The 19,670-nt window shown below is 46.4% G+C and overlaps 1 protein-coding gene across 6 annotated transcripts in view; it reads right to left on the bottom strand.

The window, feature by feature from the left end:
• Positions 1-2,064: 2,064 nt before the first annotated feature.
• LOC310831918 (protein FAM169B-like) overlaps positions 2,065-19,670 on the bottom strand; it is a 53,032-nt gene continuing 35,426 nt past the window's right edge. Inside the window, exons 7-11 of one of the 6 annotated variants that reach the window (XR_014558043.1) lie at positions 18,297-18,425; positions 16,057-16,133; positions 13,101-13,327; positions 3,887-4,111; positions 2,065-2,337 (exon numbers count right to left, since the gene is read on the bottom strand). Coding sequence is in view for 3 of the 6 variants with exons in the window: in XM_083713227.1 (XP_083569353.1) it covers positions 13,115-13,327; positions 16,057-16,133; positions 18,297-18,425 (419 nt within the window). In the remaining 3 variants the exon portion in view is untranslated. Of the gene's footprint in view, positions 2,338-2,373; positions 4,875-6,387; positions 13,328-16,056; positions 16,134-18,296; positions 18,426-19,670 lie in introns of those variants that run through there. The other 5 variants (XR_014558044.1, XR_014558045.1, XM_083713227.1 and 2 more) reach the window with 5 other exon arrangements.

The raw sequence follows: 19,670 nt of genomic DNA, 5'->3' as shown, positions 1-19,670 counted from the left end.
TTTGTGTTTTGTTTGTCTTTTTGTTAAAAAACCAATAAAAATTATTATAAAAAAAAAAATCACAAGCAATGCAGTTGTACCTTGGTTTTCGACTGTGACTCAAATGTTTTGGCTCCTGAACGCCACAAACCCAGAAGTGAGTGTTTCGGTTTGCAATGTTTTCCGAACATTTTCAGGAGTCAAATGGACTTCCAGACAGTGGCGTAGTGTGGGGGGTGCAGGGGGGGCCAGCCGCACCGGGCGCAACATCTGGGGGGGCGCGCTCGCACTCACAGCTCTCTGCCCCAGTGGCGTAGTGTGGGTTATCAGCACCCGGGGCAAGGCAAGTAATTTGCACCCCCTAACCCGTGGATTTGCGCACCCTAACCCTAACCCCCAGATATTGCGCCCGGTGCGGCCGCCCCCCCCCCTGCACACCCCACGCTATGCCACTGCTCTGCCCCCTGCTAAAATCCACGGGTTAGGGGGCGCAAATTACTTGCTGACAACCCACGCTACGCCACTGCTTCCGGAATGAATTCTGTTTGAGAACCAAGTTACGACTGTACCGGGTATGAGGCAGCTTTAGCGCAAGTGGGCAGCTTATAAATATTTTTATAAATATAAATTTAAAAAAATACCACAGAGTGAATACGTTGCTGGAGCAGAGAACTCTGTGCCAGCTGTGCCATCCTCAATGCCCTCTGGAGCCAGTGATGACTAGCACCTACCCTTTCCTTATAATTTGGCTCCCCTTAGGGTTGCCCTTTACACAGCAGGATGCTGAAGAAGCAAAAGGTATTGTGGCATCAGGGCCAAGCTGTAAGCGATCAGATCTCCTGACTATATATATATATATATACACAACACAAAATGTTAAAGCAGCCTCGGAAGGCTACTTGTCTTTCTACCAGCAGGACTAAAACAGCTGAAGGGCTGATTTTGATCAGAAAAGCAGCATTGGGGGGTGGGGGAGGAATTAAACCCTCCTCTCTCACAACGCTGCTGTCCTGATCCAGTTTATGGCTGCATTAAAGGAAAACAAACAAAAAATTTGGAGATCGGATCATACATCTCACATGGGCCATATACGCACAGGGGGAATACTGCATTGGTTTTCTTGGTCAGAATGCTTCTGTCCCATTTTTTATTGTTCCTTTCACACTGCAGTCCCTATTTGTCTTACGGAACTGTGGCTTTTGTCCAATATGTCCTGGCATGTCAGCTAAATATCATTCACACCAATGAGCGTCAAACATCACTGCTCCAACCCTTTCCGCACATGTGTGCTTCTACCCCTCCAGGATCTCCCCCATGAAAACAACAGGGGGAAGCTGTATGCCAGTATATGGCCCCTATTTCAATCTACTCCTGATATTTTCTGGGTTAAGGGGGCTGCAAATAGGGTGTTTTTTTCTGAGATCAAATAAATGAGAGTTAAACAAGTGCTATCTGCCCCTTAGTTTTCCAGAATAAACTGCCAAGTGAATGCAGCCACTGAGTCAGACTATTGGACCATATATATAGGACTAGTGATGGGGAACCTGTGGATCTCTAGATGTTGTAGGCTACTAACTCCCACCACCCCTGACCTCTGGCCATGCTAGCTTGAACTGATGGCATCCTACAACATCTGGAGGACCACAGATTCCCCATCCCTGGTCTACACTAGCTGGCAGTGGCTCTTGGGGATTCCAGACAAGAGTCCTTCCCAGCCCTACCTGGGTGATGCATGTAAAGTTTGTGTTCGGCTTCGCAGACCTACCTGGAGAGGCTGGGGGACATACCTGGGATCTTCTGCATACCAGTATGGTGTGGTGGTTAAGAGCGGTAGTCTCGTAATCTGGGGAACCGGGTTCGCGTCTCCGCTCCTCCACATGCAGCTGCTGGGTGACCTTGGGCCAGTCACACTTCTTTGAAGTCTCTCAGCCCCACTCACCTCACAGAGTGTTTGTTGTGGGGGAGGAAGGGAAAGGAGAATGTTAGCCGTTTTGAGACTCCTTAAAGGGAGTGAAAGGCGGGATATCAAATCCAAACTCCTCCTCCTCCTCCTCCTCTTCTTCTTCTTCTTCTTCTTCATAGCCTGTGTTGTAACACTGAGCTGTGGCCCCTTCTCCAATCTGCCAGTCAAGTCGCATCTAGAGTGTCCCAAAGCAGTTGGCATGAATGTAAGACTTCCACTGACTGCAGCATGCAATGAGATTTCCACATGGACAGTGCGGTGCAACCCTCACAGGCTCAGAAGGTGCACCCAAGTCTCATGCATGAGAATAATGATGCTGTTATTAAGGTAGGCATTTATTTCCTCAGCCTTAAAACTCAACGGCCATTTATAGCATTATTTGTCCCATCTGCACACTTGGGAGAAGAACAAGAAGAAAACCAACTCGTTAGTTAACGGTATGATTTATTTATTATTTATTCAATGATATATGTAGAGCCTATAGCTTTAACAGCTCTAATGACAACTCTTCCAAAAACAGAAACTACATGAAAAGGATGCACATGAATAATTAAAATCTCGCCTCGTTCCCTGAAAAGAGAGCTAAAAGTCATGGGCTCCTCTCTCTTTTGCTTTCGTTCCCCTACCAAGAAGAAAGGATAAACTGCCACCAGCTAAATGCTAGCCTAGTGAGAACAGGCATATAAATCACCACCATCATCACCAGAGATGCAGCAACTTTTGCATAAATTTCAGAGAGCATTGCAGCAGAAAGGCGGGGAGGAGGAATGAACCACTCATAGTTTTGCAAAAGGGAGGCAAACTCAGAAGCAACCATGAATGGATTAGGATCCCAGGCTATTGGATTTCTCAGATCACATGCAACCAGCAGAAGCTGGTGCAACTGGGACTGGTAGGGTGGGAGGGAGGGAGGGAGACCAACAGTAGGTGGAGCCAGAGCCAATGACAGGCAGAGAGCCACATACCGTATTTTTTGCTCCATAAGACGTACTTTTTCCCTCCTAAAAAGTAAGGGGAAATGTGTGTGCATCTTATGGAGTGAATGCAGGGGGGAGGCAGGCAGGAAAAGCCCCCAAGAGCTGCACACAAGCTCCGCGCGGCTTTTGCAGGCTTTTCCCCAGCAGGGAGAAGGGACTGACGCAGCCAGTCAGTCCCTTCTCCCTCGTCATAGAAAAGCCCACAGGATCTGCGCGCTCCTTAAAGGGTGCACGGCTCCTGTGGGCTTTTGCGGGAGGTGGGGGTATTGCCCTCCAGCCGGAAGAGGCTGCGCGTGGCTATGGCTTCTTTAGCCGCACGCAACCTCTCCACCCGGGAAAGGCTGTGCATGGCTATGGGAGAAGCTAAGACAGCGAGCGGGATGGATCCCGCTCGCTGTCTTGGCTTCTTTGCTCTTTAGGGCTGTGGGGGGGGGGACCTGGGCTTCCCCCGGCAGCCCCAGAAGCTCTGGGATAAGCGGACAGATTTTTTTTCTTGATTTCCCCATCTAAAAACTAGGTGGCGCCTTATGGAGCGGAAAATACGGTAATTCTAGTTGCGTCTCCATTCTCCTCCGTACTGAGTTGCACAAGGGGCAACACTGAGAATAAGGAGGAAGAAGCAGACAGGCAGCGCTGCCACCCTGGTTGCAAGAGGGTAGCTGGCTGAGGTTGGTGGGGCACTGCCCCATTTGCCCCAAAAGACCAACTTCCACTGCAAATTCAAATGTCCAGGTGACACAAAGCCATCAAGGAACTGTGTGCACTTTGAAGGACTGGATTTAGAGAACAATTCAAAGCTATCTTTGATGATTTGGAAAAGAAGTAAAAACAAGGAATACTGTAATCAGTGTAACTGAAATCCAATAATACGTATTCCACGTGTTGTTTTTGTTTTTAATCTTATGTTCATGGTGTTAACAGTTGAAAACCAATAAAATACATATTTAGTGGGGGGAATGAGGAATACCTGATTTAAGTTTTAGCTTGCTTGCTTGAGGGTAAAGTGGGAGTTGCACTGATCCAAATCTTCGCTGGATTCCTGGAGTATCCAAAGTCCTGAATAAGAATATGTCTCCCATCCTTTACTTTTTAAATTTGGATTTCTTTCCTCCAGGTTTCCTTCTATTTTGACTGTTGTGTTGTATTTTGAAGGTGTTAATCCAACAGCCTGGGGCTACAAATGACAAATCTCCTTTAAAAATTAAAAGAAATCTTGGGTCATGCATGCGTTCATCGTGCCTTGCTTCACAATGCTCAAGAGGGGAGAGAAGGGGAGGAGTAAATTCCAAAAGCAGACAGTGAAAGATGTTGTTCTTAAGGTGTTTTAGCAAATCCTGCCCATTTTTCTACAGGTTAGTGTTATTGATCACTGACACCGAAGGGTCTGACACATAATCAATAGGCCTTGTGACCCACACCATTTGTGCCATGGTCTGTAGGAGCTCTAGAAACAAGGATGGGGGTGGAAGGGGGGAATAGAGCTCCTCTTATAGCTTTCCATTTCCTCCGGGAAACTACGTCTACTCAAAAAATAGTTTTAAAGGCAGGTTTATGATGACATTAGCCAGAGGCAGGGGACCCTTTTCAGCCCAAGACCATGTGCCAGAAGTGGGTAGGGCCAGAAGCCAAAGTAGGTGGAGCAAAGAATGTAAATTTGCACAGTAAGCTTGTTTCTACACACTGACATGCCCTTCTCTGTCCTCCATCCAGGGAAGTATCAGAGTTCAAATATATATACATTTTGGCCAGGCAAAAGCACTCAAGGAGGGTGCAAAGCAAGTCCAGAGAGGGGTATGGGTTGGGCAGAGACCCAAGGGCCAGATTCAGGTCCCAGGTCTGAGGTTCCCCCATCCCTGTCCTACATCTGCTGAAGTGATCTTGAATCCACAAAAGCTTATGCCAGCATAAATTCGTTAGGCCTTAAGATGCCACACGAAACTCTTGGGTTGTGTTTGCTGCAAGGCTACATTCACACCATGCATTTCAAGAACTATGATACCATTTTAAACAGTCACGGCTTCCCCCAAAGGATTCTGGGAGCTGTAGTTTGTTAAGGGTGCTGGGAGCTGTTTGGAGACCCCTCATGGAGCAACAGTTTCCAGAGTGGTTTAACAATCAATCCAACTTCACAGGGACCTCTGGGAAGTGTAGTTATGTGAGGGGGGAAATGGGTCAGGCACCTTAACAAACCACAGCTCCCGGAATTTGTGAGGGGAAAATGGATCTCCTAACAACTCTCTGTCCGCTTAACAAACTACAGCTCCAGGATTGCATGGGCCCTGTGGAAGGTGACCCCTGTCCCCCTCCCCCAGGAGATGGGGGAGCAGATTTGAATGGCTGGCAGTATTGAGTGTTGTGAAAAGAAGCATTGTGGGAAGCAGCTCTGGCCAGCCAACATCTCCATCACCCCAGGGTACCTCTCAGAGGCATTCTGGAAAAATGAAGATGGGGATTATTGTTGCAGTTGCTTTTCTCAAGCTGTTTCTTCACAGTACCTGGCTGAGATCTGCCATTCTTATTCTTATTTAGGGGCACAAGCAACTGGAGTTGGCCACAATGTACCCATGGCCATCACATCAGGGAGCAAAAGATCTTGGGCGACTGAAAACTGGCAAGATCTCTGTGACCTCACTTCCGGAAACATTCTGCAATGCAGCTGTGGTAGTTCCCAGCACCCAAACAGCACCCATCTCCAGCACCTTGAATACAGAACTCTGTATCTTCTGGGTTGTTATGCTCCCGTCTGAACACCAGGCACATTGTGGCAGTTGTGAAAAAGCAGCTTTGTGTGGAGACCACAATTTCTATTGATTACACCAAAGAAATTTTGAGCATGCAGCATGTGAGTGAAAAAACACTCTGGGAAGCAAAGGGGAAAAGTTCATGGCCTCTGTTTAAGGTGAATTTTTGAGGGGAGCCAAATGATGGATTGAATGTTCAAGGGAAGAGCAACACTGCCACCTTGTGTTCAAACTAAGAATGGCTTCCTTCTTGTCCAACACGTTTAGGGGCATCCAAGATCAATGTTTCAGGACAAGGAATCTTTTTGAGATAATGAATGTGTGATCTTGGCTGATCCAAGGTCACATTAAATTAATGCAGTTTTCAAAGCTTTTTGCGGTGATACAATTAATGATTTGCCGCCATACCATTCAAAGAACTAATGACCAAAAAACCTTAAGGGCTTTGACCTACTTAGTTATGGTTTTCAAAAATAACCTCAAAGCAAAACTATCCTTTTTCCTCCCTGACCCAACCCCCTTGCTTTTTTGCCACCCCGGCTCAGGGTTCTTAGATAGGTTTGTCCACCTCTGGCTTCTTCTGTTTTAATCAATATTGGGATGTACGTATTGAGTGTATTGCTCATTTGCTGATTAGCAGGCCCTGGTAAGACAGGGCAAGCCCAACCTGTACTTCAGTATAGAGAAAATAACATCATTAATTAGGAAGAGTCCCACTCCATTGAACTACAGACATACTTGCATTCATTTTATTTATTTTTTCAGATTCACAAAAGGTTATGGGAGTGTAAAACTTACTAATCCACTACCCCAATTCCCCCATATCCGAGGCGTTTATCCTTCCCTTCGCCTACAAGGTATTTAAAGGTCGCCTGGATCTTTGCTAACAATCAGGAAGGCTTAAAAGACTAATAAAGTCCAAGACTTGCTTCTGTCTACCATTATCTAATTCTTTCAGCGCAAGTGACCCATCCATTGATCCTAAATTACATTCCTTAATTGGGGAGAGTGGGGCCGGGGGGAGGGAGAGGAGGAGAAAGTTGATGCTACACATTGGTTACAACAGCTTTTCAAAGCCCGCTGACTACAGACAATCACTCCTGTTTTTTAAAAAGTTGAGATCAGATATTTGGTGGCTCTAGCTTGGAGGCCTGCTGTCTACCTACGATCAAGGCCACACAGACTTGGGGAAACTGAGCGGTTGAGGAACCACCCAAATATAAACAGGTGTGCTGCGAGAAAAATGCACTACAAGACAAATCACAAAGAGCTGCGGCAACTATGTGCCTTGATGCAACAATGCTTTGAGGGCGGGAGGGTGAATGCTGCAAATTGTAAGGATGTGCCTTGGCAAGAGGGAAGTGGGAAGAGGAAAGGGATCATGCTCATGGCGCATGAGATGCTTTGGATGCTACATCAGAAGCAAGAAATCCAACATATGAGTTGATTGTGCTCTGCTGGCTCCCCAGAGATCTGGGAAGGGGGGTTCAGATATGGCACGCTCATGCACTCACTTCTCTTGGGAGAGACAAAATATGTGCAACTGTGAAGCTTCCTACAGTGCATCTTGGATGTTGCATGTATGCCGGAACGGTGCCTCTACCGAGGCAGGAAATTTGAAACGTGAGTCCTTTGCACTGTGCCGGCTCCCAGAATCTTGGGGTGGTAGTGGTGCAGAAATACAGTAAGCACCTTCAGAAGAGGTTGAAAATGCAACTGTGAATTTTCTCATGGTGCCATCTTGGATGTTCTGTGCACGCGTGAACAGTGGTGCTACTGAGGTGGCAGGCCAATTGCTAGCACCCCTTCCCTCCACGGCCAGTGCCTAACTTCAGCTCTCCTCAGAGGCAGGCCTGCCACTGCACGTTTGCAACTCTGTACCAGAGCAAAACCACAGCTCCACTGGTAGAGCGCGTGCCTCACCAGCCTGAGTTCCCAGGCTCAATCCCTGGCATTTCAGGTAGGACTTGGCCAAACTCTGGAGAGTGGCAGTTCATCATTGCAGATAATACCAAGCTAGATGGAACAGTAGTCTGACTTAGTGTAAGGCTGAGCATCTGAATCATCTCTATGACCCCAGAGGGAAAATAATAACAGTGCAATTTTATACTGGCCATGCATCAGGCAGAACACATTGCTTCTTTGTTTTTGCTTTTTTGTTTTGCTGAGAGCTTGCAAACTTCACAGCCTAACCTTCTCGCCCTTCCACATAGGGCCTCTTTGCCAATCTTCAAAATGTTGCATTTGACTGTCCAGGAAAATCTTCCCTTCCTGAGCAGGTGCTGCTAATGCCTTTGATGTTTGAACCATGAAGGGCAGGCCACGCTAAATACCATCTTAAAGACCCTTCTGATGTCTACAGGGAGAGGGATTCCTTCCTGACCTTTTCTCTTGGAGCCGCCTGGGCGTATTTTGTTCTGCATTTCCCGATAGCCCCTCCTCACCATTTCGTGGGCACCCAGGAGGTCGCGGTAACAGAGCTATCTTGTGGCAAAGGGCTCTGGAGCCCTCTGAGCAAAGCATTCAAATAAAGATATTTGTGCTCGTGACATAGGTCAGGCCAGGACAATACGCAGCTCTCAGTTCCACTGATTTCCCCCCGCCGCCACTGACCTCAGCAAAGCTAGAAGAAAAGAGGCATTTCAAGCAGCCTTGCAGCAGATGGGCTAGGAAGGCAGTAAGAGAAAATAAAGAGCTTGGATAGAAGGAGGAGACTGAAGCAGCCCCAGAATTTGGAGACACTTTGAGATTCCAGAGAATCCTCTCTCTCCTCATATTGTGAAAATCTGGGCAGGGGGGTGGACAGTTGCTTCAGATTCAATCTCGGTTAAGCAATTCAATCGAAAAGTTTCAAAAGCAAAAGGATACAGCATGAAGAATTTCTAAACGGTAAATTAGCCAGTCTAAATAATCCTGTTAGGCGGCTTTATATTTCGGGGGATATGCAGTTCCCCCATCTCTTTGGAGAGGTAGCTTAAAGCTTGGGAGGGGATTATTGTCTCCATACAGGGAGGTTTATGGGCATGTCATGCATCTGTATTTTCCAAAGGCAGCGTGGAACTAATGCTGTTAACAGCAGGTCAGTCTGCCCAAACAGAGGGCAGGAATACCGGCCAGCTTCTGGTTTCTCGCAGGTCAGAAACCTTTAACACTGGCTGCTCCGACAAGATGGAGCCATTGATCTACCAAATGCACAGGTGTATGTTTTACTGCAGTCGAGCATGGGGTAATTATATAAATATATATAACACAGAGCTACACATATCAAGGAAACATTTTCCCCACAGCTATTTTGCTATGCTGCTATCTTAATGTCACAATCAAGGAAATAACATTTTGTGCCATGATTACTGACGATAAAAACTCATTTCACGGGGGGTAAGGCTATCATTGATTACCAACCACAATGGCTGCATTCTACTACCACTGTCAGCCGCAGTACGCCTCTGAATACAAATTTCTGTGAGTTGCAAGTGGGGAAGTGTGCTGTTGCACTCATGCCCTGCTTGAAGGCTTCATACAAACATCTGGTTGGCCACTGTGGATGAGATGGGGCTGTGGGATCTTCTCAATCCATGTTTACATATTCAGTAACCACACAGCTTGGAGAGCTGGCATTTAAGCAAAGCTAGTGTCAGCAGGCAAGAAGTTGTTTGGCTTAAATGCCCTGGCACAGCCCACTGCTGATGGACCCTCCTGTGAAATACTGCCTTTTCTTGTGGGATAATTCTTCAGGCATCAGTCTTCTCCGCACTTAATCAAGAGGAACTCCTGATTTCTTTTTAACGAAGCCAGGAATCCCAGCTCATGCCAAGAACCTGCCCCCATCTCTTAATTGCCTAAGGGGTCAGAAACATGGCACTCACAGGCATCAGTGTGCTTGCCAGTACTTCCTATGGCATCTATGGAAGGTCTTGGCCAATATCCCTCCAAATGGCCACTATGCACAAGAGACTGTTTGCTCAGACTGCTCAGTTCCTGTTTGCATGGGCTCAACCTCTCCAGTGTTGGGTGCTCCTCCTTGAACGTTTCATTGGATGCCAGGATTGGATGCCCACCTTTCCAGCGCTTCTGAACAGAGGAGTGGTGCAAAGGGCTTGTCTGTGTGAGCAAGGGAGGCGGCGGTGGCTTATGTAGGCACCAAAGCAACAATATCATACGTGTGAACCATATATCTAAGGGGAGGGCATTCCAAAGCCTGAGTGCAACTGCAGAGAACGCCCTATCTAGCATTCTTGCATAACATACCATTCCTGCTGGAATGATGAGAAGGGCTTCCCCGACCACTCCTAACACTCAGATGGGTCAAGAGGTGCTCCTTGAAGTAAATGGGCCCCATTTAAATAAAAGTTAGTTCCTGAATTGGGCTCAGTGGAGTACAAGAAACCAGTGCAGGTCCTGTAGAAATTGGGAGTGATCCTGGTAACATGACATTCCAGATCCAGATCACCACATTTCGCACAAGCTGTAGATGTCTTCAAGGGCAGCCCCACATATAGCACATTGCAACAATCCAAATGGGGGGTTACTAGATTATGAGTCAATGTCGCTATTTTGGTCCAAGAACAACCATAACTGGTGAACTAGGTGGAAGTAGAAACAAGCATTCCATACTAATTGAAGCAGGAGATTCTAGCAACGTACCTGGATCCAACAGTACCCCCAGCTATGAATGTGCTCATTTAGTGGGAGTGGCCCACACCCAGGGTTAGCCTAACCAATTCCCAGACATGAGCCCCTTTCAGCCACAGTGTCTCCCTCTTCCCTAGATTCAGTCTATTGGAGCATATCCAGCAATTTCTTCTTTCTTTCCATTGTTGAAAATGATCCTCACACAAAAACATACCTGGAACACACCTTATGTTTCCATGTTAGGAATATCCCAGTAATGTGTGATCAGAAACAGCAGGAAAGGCAATTTGTCCTTGTTTAGCAAGAGATTCCCATTCTGAGAGTTTTTAGGAAAGTGTCGGTGTGGAAGGGGGGAGGCATCTCATGTTATCCCCCACCCTGCCAAAAAATCCAAATTGACCTGTGTTGTTGCACTATATTAGATTGGTGCTCCCCACCACGGCTCCTGGACCCTAAAATGACAGCTCAAACAAGAGCTAAAGATGCCCGCAGTTGAGGGGAGCACTATTTCCAAACCAGGACATGCAGAACTCTGTGACATCTCCATTGCTAATATATATATGTCCCCACTTGCAGCTCCTGGCCCAGAAAGCAGGTTCCAAAGCAGCCATGGGGGGAAGCTATGGCTTGGTTGCCAAATATCTCCTGCCCCCGCACATCTCTAGCTGATCTTTGGGGCTAATACTCCTCAGTGGTCCTACATCATGTCCTCCTCAAGTGCTTTCACATGGCTGGAATGTGTTCTTGAACTGTGATAATGCCTCTTTCTTGTCTGGATGGTGGTGGTGGGGAGAGAATGCATGTGTTTATATAAATCTGTTTTTTGCACGGCTAGAATGCAGTCAACTATATGCAGAAAGAGTGACATCTATTAATACTCCACAAGCAGACTTGATATAAATAATCAAAGGGGTATTTCGAAGCTGGCTGCCTGCTGTTGAGAGACCTCAGAAATCGGTGTCAATAGCTCTCATGGCAACCTCCTTGATTTCCGTATAATATCATTTGTGCACATTTTGTATGCAGAACGTATCTGTGATTTCACCTTAAGTTCCCAAAGTACAAACACTTTGGCAGCTGGAGCCTTAAACTGAATCTGATCAGCAAATATCAGAGACAAGCTTTCTTTGCCTTCTTGCTTGCATCCCTGCTAAAAAGTTAAGAAAATTACAACAGTGCATGCTTGAACCTTTGGCTCAGAGCTCTCCAGGGCAGTGCTGTACTCATGATTAAGCTGTGTAGTGGCACCATCTTGTGGTGACAGCAAGACATAACATTAGCACATAACACAGTTTTATCTTTTCTTTTAGCCTGCCTCAGATAAATTATGAGTCGTGCTCTGTATTATTGTTTCTTATTGTGTTTCTGTATATATGGGTGTTTCACACAGACAACTGGGATGTACAGTGGCTTCCTGCTGTGTATGCAACAATCACAATTGTAAGCAGCAAGATGGATAGATAGCTAGATAGATAGACAGATGATAGATATAATGCACAGTCATACAGTGTGTTTGGCAATGAGGCACTTACATGAGGCTGGCAGCAAACCACATAAAGGCTCCAGGGCAGAGGTTGTGGCAATGGAAAAAAAGACAGCAGCAGCTGACATCAAACTCAAAGGACAACTGCGTATTTTGGGTGTATGGGATTCAAAAGCACGTCAAAGTGCAAGTAGATAAATAGGTACTGCTCCAGCAGGAAGGTAAACAGCGTTTCTGTGTGCTGTTCTGGTTCGCCAGAAGCGGCTTAGTCATGCTGGACCCGGAAGCTGTCTGCAGACAAACGCCGGATCCCTCGGTCTATAGAGCGAGATGAGTGCGCAACCTCAGAGTCGTCCGGAACTGAACCTAACGGTCAGGGGTACCTTTACCTTTTTAGTACCTCTGGTGGGGGGTATGTCATGTTACTTTTGGGGTAGTTCGGCTCCTAGAAACTGTCAGCATGCAACAGTGGTCACATCCTGGGAAACAGCTTCAATTAGCCAGCTAAAACAAGTGAAAGTAGCTGGTGGGTCTCAAATCCTCAGTGAGTTAGGGACTTCCCCTGTATGTGAAGACAGGCTCCAACGGATTGAGCGGATGAGACCAATAGTGGGTCCACGCATGTGCTGTAGAAGAAACTGAGGGGGCTCATCAACCTGGGAAGACAGTCCATCTAGAAAACTCTAATCCAAAACCTCCACTGCCTTGTGGCTATACTCATTCATGAGAAAGGCTTCAGGAGTAAACCTTGAGGGAAAATCTGTACCCACTGCTTTGTGAGACATCTTCAGCTAAGGAGTAAACCCTACACAAATCGGGAGTCCCTAGGACGGTTGGATGGTGTCATGTATGCCTCCTTCTGGCAACTCCTGCAGCCCAGCTGGTGCCAAATGTATTGCTCTGCTTTCCTTTAGATCACATCAGTGAGAACAAGAGAGAAGTCTTGTCGTCTGGACAGCCCAGGACCTCCATGCACGCCGCTTAGGCTTGTGCCCTGGAGAGGGCACTTTGGTGCAGCTAGCACAGCAAAAACGTGGGAGGCAGCAGTTACGAGTTGCTGGTCTCTGCAGCCACAACACTGGAGGTGGATGCCGAAGATGTGCAGGTAGAGTCATGGGCGCCAAGGGACTTCCCCTCTGGTACAACAACCCTGCACAGTACGCTACTTTTACAATCCTCACACTGCAGATGCATAACTTAGAGAAGGGTAGGGCTGCCTAAACAAGTCCATGGCTATGGGAAGATATGAACCAGGGGCCTTCTGACTCACTGTTTAGTCTTCTACTCTGCCTCATTCATTCACACCTTCTCCTTGTACTGCTTACACTATGTGCATACTTTAGGATGTTGCTCTGAACTGCTTAGAGATTCTGTCTTCAGAAGGTTCTCCTTGGCTTGCTCTTTTCTTTGAGCCTTTCTGCTGCTGTTTATGAGCTTGATGTTCTTCAGCATATTCTTCACTGTAAGGCTCGGGGTTGAATACCTCTTCTGGGTCATCTTTAAATTCCTCTGCCTCATATGGCAAAGCCTTGTTAGGACTGTGAGAAACTTTCTAAAATAAGACAGACATAAATCCCTACATTACAGATGAAATGTACTCCTCCATATGAAAAATTTCCTTCCATTTGTGGTCAGTTTACACACACTTTGAACAACAGCTAACTGATATATAACAGAGGCCAAGCTTTTGCCACTATGTGTCTGAACTCTGAAGCCTGAATATACATACTCAAACGGATATCAACCATCTCAAGCATTAGGATCAGCAGCAGAGACCTTATTGCTGGTGCCACCCTCTGGCTGCTGTATGGCTGGCACTGACCCATCGCAGGGCCTTCTCAGTGGTGGCTTCCAGGCTGTAGAATGCCCCCATGCCCTCCTGGATGAGGTGCATCTGTCTGCCTTATCACTGATTTTAAAATTTCTATACCCATACTCTATACCCAAGTTTTTGATGGCTGAAAGATATTGAGCATGGCAATCATGATCAATAATTGTGAGGGTATATGAATGCTTTTAAATATTTTTAAATGCTCTAAAAAAATTAATTTAGATAGAGACAAACTTGAGAAAGATGGGCAAAAAAAAAGATACTAACCATTTGTAATGGTTCTAGGGGTTGCTCGTGCGTAAGCAGGTTCCTATCTCCCCGGCTGGGTGCAAACACCTGGCTGGGCTGCCAAAGTGAACCTCTTCTGTCCGGACAGCCACTCACCCGTGGCTGACTCAATCGCTGGCAGAATCCGTGAGTGGGCGTTTCTTAAACTTCTTCCAGCAAAGAAGTTCTTTGATGCCTAGTCTCCGCCTACCCTCTCTGCGCGAAAGCCTTCTGCGGAGGGAGGGCGTGGGGAACGGAGGACCCCTACTCTCCCCACTGGTCCCAGGCAAGGAGTCATGGGACCGCCTTGCCACTTCCCCCACCTGCCCCCCTTCTTCCACTGGTGCTATGCTGATTCTCTTCCCCAGAAGATGGGCTGCTCCTCCCGATCCCTGGACGCTCTCTGGAATCCCTCTGGCTTTTGAGCTCCCCCTTCAGTACTGATGGCAGTTCCCTGACACCATTGAATAAAAGTAATACATAAATCAATAACATAAAATGCAAAGCAGAGAAAAAACCTGTACAGCCCCATATCATAAGCATTTCCAAATAAGATCATATTTTAAAGGGATCTGCTGCCTCACTGTCGCTGATGACAAATAGGAGGGAGGTGGACTTAAATGTTTTTAACTATCTTTAAGCCTTTAATTTGTTTTAATTTGATTTTAAACCATACTGTTTCAACATTGTGGTGCTTGCTGCTCTGGGCTCCTTTGGGAAGAAGGGTGGTGTCAGGGGTTCAGGAGCAGAGGCACAGGAGTGGGCGGAGATGGAGAGCGAGGAGGAGGAATCCGAGGGGGGTGGGGGCAGTGACAGCAGTCAGAGGGATTCCACGAGCCTCTCCAGCGAATCGGAAGATTCACAGAAGGGAGCGCCGATGGCCAGGGCAAGGGGGGTGCCAAGGGGGAAACCCCAGAAGGAAGGGGCCAGCGGGGACTCCCAGAGCAGCAGTTGGAAATCAGGACCAGCTTCCCCACCAGAGCGCAGTGGGGGGGAGGAGTCCCAGGAATCGGGACCAGTGTTCTCACTACCAGCGAGAGGAGATGAGTCAGGATTGACCACGCCTCCATCGGAGAGCGGGGAAACGGTCAGGAGGAAGGTTACCGGCTGGGCGCGCGCGCCAAGTTCAAATGTACAGGCGAGCGGCACAGCAGGTAGCCCGGATAGGGAGCCAGGTCCTAAAGCCCGCCGGAAGGAGGGGCAAGACTCAGGGGGGTCAGCGTCAGCAGAGTCCAGAAAGGAGGAAACCCCAGGGGGCAGGAGGACCCAGAGGAGGAAAGAACAACGGAAGAGGTGGAGTAGGGCTAGGATCTTAAACTGGTGCGGAAGGGGTGATGAGTCAGATGGGACTTCGCCGATCTAAGGTTAAGACGTAGGGCTGCACGCTCTGGCGTTGGAATGGCAACCAAACTTCAATAAAGACTTTTGTACATTACATCAACCTGGCGTTGGTCCTCTGTGAGCTGGGACCTAGAGGCAGCCCTGACAGGTGGGATATGAATTTAATAAATAAAAAAATAGTCTGAAATAGCTCAGTTTTCCTGGCCACAGGCCACAAGGTTTTTGAGTCAAAATACAGAGACCCCAAGACTCAGATAACAAGGCTATCAACCTGTAGCAAGGCTTCCTTAGTCTGATACATGTGGACTGGCTACTTATCACACACAGACACAGTCATAATAATGATGATGATGATGATGATGATGATGTGGGGGCTAGTGGGAAAGAAACAACACACTTTGTACTAATCACTCATATATGCACTTAGTGAGTGAAATGGTAAAAGAGATGCAAACATGTTTGTAAAAACACAGAAGGTTTGGAAAAAATGAACACACAGACACACGCAAAACAACTCATCACGCCATCCCCTTCTTGACTGGTTGACTTTAACACTAATACAGTTAACTCTTAAGTTACAAATTGAATGATCCCTGCTGTTGCACTTCCAACTCAGAGAACCATGAATAATATTGGCCAATTGTTCATGTGTCTCAATTAAAGAAAAGACAAATTTCTTTATATGACTAATTACAATAGTCATATAAATCAGTGGCCTAGCACTAAAAGCCCAGCCTTGACTGTGGGCAACAAGTTCCCCTGTTCAGGCCTCCTGCTAAAATAATCAGGATTTCAGCAGTTATGAAAAACCAGATTATAAAGTAACTAATTCATCAGCGCACCTGATTCATCTGCCCTTCATCTGATTGCCCAGGTTCATCATTTTGAAGCCTCTTCATGTAGCAGCTCACATCCGACTCTAGAGTGGCACAATCCATTTCCCAGGGCCAAATCATAATAGAAGGAGGTTAGTAGCTCTTCCATGGCAACGGGTATTGCATTTTATTTTATAAAAAGACACACATGCAATTGCAACCACAACCCATATCCAGCTGTGATGACCTGGCCATCTTGTTACATGGTGGACTCGCAGAAAGTAAAAGTAGCCTTCTTCAACTTGGCTGGGCCGTCTGGGCCTGATAGGAGTTGTAGTCCAAAACATTTGGAGTGAATCAGGTTGGGGAAGGCTGAGTTCGAGACTATCTGTTGCTTAACTTGCAAGCAATCTGCTTGAGCTTCTAAGCAACATATTGACAAATACACACTGTTCATGGTATTAGTTTTGACCTTTAAACCTAAATGTGTTAGGGTCAGGTTACTAAGATAAACCTGCCTGATCTTTAAAATCTGCTTCAGATATTTTTCTCTCTGCTCCTTCACTTTCATAGGCTTACATGAACGTTTGGGGGAGGGATTCTGAAAGCAGAAAGAATTTTAAAACTGAATTAATTAATTAATTAATTAATTTAATTAACTAGACATTATTATATATGTGATGGTTCACAACCTAGGCAAACCCATTTGTATGCATAATTAAGGCTGAAATCCTAAGCACTCTTACTTGGGAACAAGCCTCACTGCATACAGTGGGACTTCATTTTGAATAAACATATCAAGGATTGATTGCACAGTAAAAACTCTCCGCATTCTGTCTAGGGTGCAATTGTACAAGTTCGCCACTAGATGCAGCTAGTGCTGCAACACGTAAAACTAGATTTCAGTTTGTGGGGTGGAGGTGAGGGCTTTTCGGGAACATATTAGAATTCCTACAACATTACATAAAGAATATCACTTCATGCAATGCCATCAAGGCATGGATTTCTGTTCACAGTAGTAGAAGCTTTCCTCTCATCAGAGTTTAAACTCAGCTGTATCTAAGATTTTGCAGCCACTTAAGAGGTATTAAGGGACGCGGGTGGCGCTGTGGGTTAAACCACAGAGCCTAGGACTTGCCAATCAGAAGGTCGGCGGTTCAAATCCCCGCAACGGGGTGAGCTCCTGTTGCTCGGTCCCTGCTCCTGCCAACCTAGCAGTTCGAAAGCACATAAAGTGCAAGTAGATAAATAGGTACTACTCTGGTGGGAAGGTAAACAGCGTTCCCATCCGCTGCTCTGGTTCGCCAGAAGTGGCTTAGTCATGCTGGCCACATGACCCCGAAGCTGTATGCCGGCTCCCTCGGCCAATAAAGCAAGATGAGCGCCGCAACCCCAGAGTCGGCCACGCCAGGACCTAATGGTCAGGGGTCCCTTTACCCTTTACCTTTAAGAGGTATTAAGTGAAACAGAAATATATACATCCCTAAATAAACCAACAACATATTACACACGAGGTATCTCATGCTTGCCTTTGGGACACTGAGCTGTTGTTGTTGGCATCTGTTTGTCTCGAGAGATAATGGAGTGTGCCTCTGGGGGTGAAGGCAAACTGCTATGTAAGCAGCATCGACGTGGCTTCCCTGGGGCACAAGCATGGAGGTCCTAGGCTGCCCAGATTATAAGATCCATCTCGGATGTTTATAGCAAACAACAGCCAAGGGAGGCCCAATTTGGACTGGGTTCCCAATGCCTGCTACTTGTTTAAAACACAGTCATGCAGTTGCTGATTGCATGAATGAACGGTGTCCTGTCTAGTTTGGTCCTTATTCATACACTTATAGGTCCTACAGAATTAGTGAATTGACTCTAGCACGCCTAACACAGAGAAAAATCCCACAAGAACAAGGAAGGGGTTAAACTGGAGGTGAAGGATCCCATGTTAGACAAGGCAGGGATCCATGTAGCGATTCCAGCTCTGGATGAATTTATGATCAATGCTCTAGATGAGACTACCGGCTGACCAGGAGAGCAGCAGAATGTTCAGTTCTGATTCAGTGTAGGCTAGTTTTTTTGTCCCCAACCCTACAGACTAACCATCACAGGTTCTGTATCATCTTTCTGTACCAGTTACAGAAAGCAGCTCCGAATTCCCACTTAACACACCACTTAAACATCGCCCAGAAAATCCTCCTCAGTTTTACCTTCGTCCATTAAGCTTAACATTAACAGATGTGATGCAGCGCAGCCCTCACTGCTCTTTAACTCACTTTTCTGAAGCTTTTGTTCCATCTGAATCTTCAGCCAGATACTAACACGCTGGCTCCAGTCTCCCGGGGCTTCTACTTCCCACAGTCGAGACTGTTCCTCTGGATGGGTCTCCAAGAATCTCTGACAAACTAAGCAGGAAAGTTGACTTGTTCAAGGTGAAACAAGTAGAAACTAAGAATTACTAAGAATGCCTACTATCTTAACCTGCCCTCCCGTAACTATTAATATTATTACATATTATTTATAAAGTGCCAAACACTGTACTAGACACTGTACTCATTCAAAGCAAATACAGTGGTACCTCGGGTTATGTACTTAATTCGTTCCAGAGGTCCGTTCTTAACCTGAAACTGTTCTTAACCTGAAGCACCACTTTAGCTAATGGCGCCTTCTGCTGCCACCACGCCACCAGAGCACGATTTCTGTTCTCATCTTGAAGCAAAGTTCTTCACCCAAGGTACTATTTCTGGGTTGGCGGAATCTGTAACCTGAAGCGTATGTAACCCGAGATACCACTGTATATACAAATACATTTTGAAAAATGAGCAAGGTTCATTGCAGGACTTGAAACACCATCATAATCATAATCATAATCATAATTTATTATTTATACCCCGCCCATCTGGCTGGGTTTCCCCAGCCACTCTGGGCGGCTTCCAACTGAATATTAAAAACAGTACAGCATCAGACATTAAAAACTTCCCTAAAGAGGGCTGCCTTCAGTTGTCTTTTAAAAGTAAAATAGTTGTTTATTGCCTTGACATCTGCTGGGAGGGCATTCCACAGGGCAGGTGCCACTACCGAGAAGGCCCTCTGTCTGGTTCCCTGTAACCTTACTTCTCACACTGAGGGAACCGCCAGAAGGCCCTCGGCGCTCAGTTAAATAAGGACTGAATACACCACCCATTATATACAGGCCTCTTAACTGCTACTGCATCCTAGCCAGCAGTGCAGTTCGGTAAGTTTCAATTCTGGACTTAAGAGTCTTAGTGGGGGTTCCTTAGATGGCAAACTACATGACTTCATTGACTTCAAAATATAGTAAGCTACAGTTGCTGTGTTTGAACGGCCTCCTGTTTATTCAGAACAGAAGAAGAACCTTGCTGGATCAGACCAGAGGTCTGTTTAGTTCAGTATCCTGTTTGTACAGTGGCCAACCAGATGCTTATAGGAAGTCTGTCCCCAAGTTCTATTTTTATAAGACAGTGAGATAAACTTTTCTCTGTCTACTTTATGACCTCTATCATGTCTCCTCTTGTCTCAAAATAACACCTCAAAATTGCATTTAGAATTTTGTATCAAGCAAGTTAAGGAAATTTTATCTTGGGATGGACTTGCACTGCTCTACAGATTGCATGAGACAAAGTGGGGAA

This window comes from Podarcis gaigeae, assembly GCF_964106915.1.
Source record: "Podarcis gaigeae genome assembly, chromosome: 14".
NCBI lineage: Eukaryota > Metazoa > Chordata > Lepidosauria > Squamata > Lacertidae > Podarcis > Podarcis gaigeae.
This window is presented reverse-complemented; position numbering and strand designations above follow the sequence as displayed.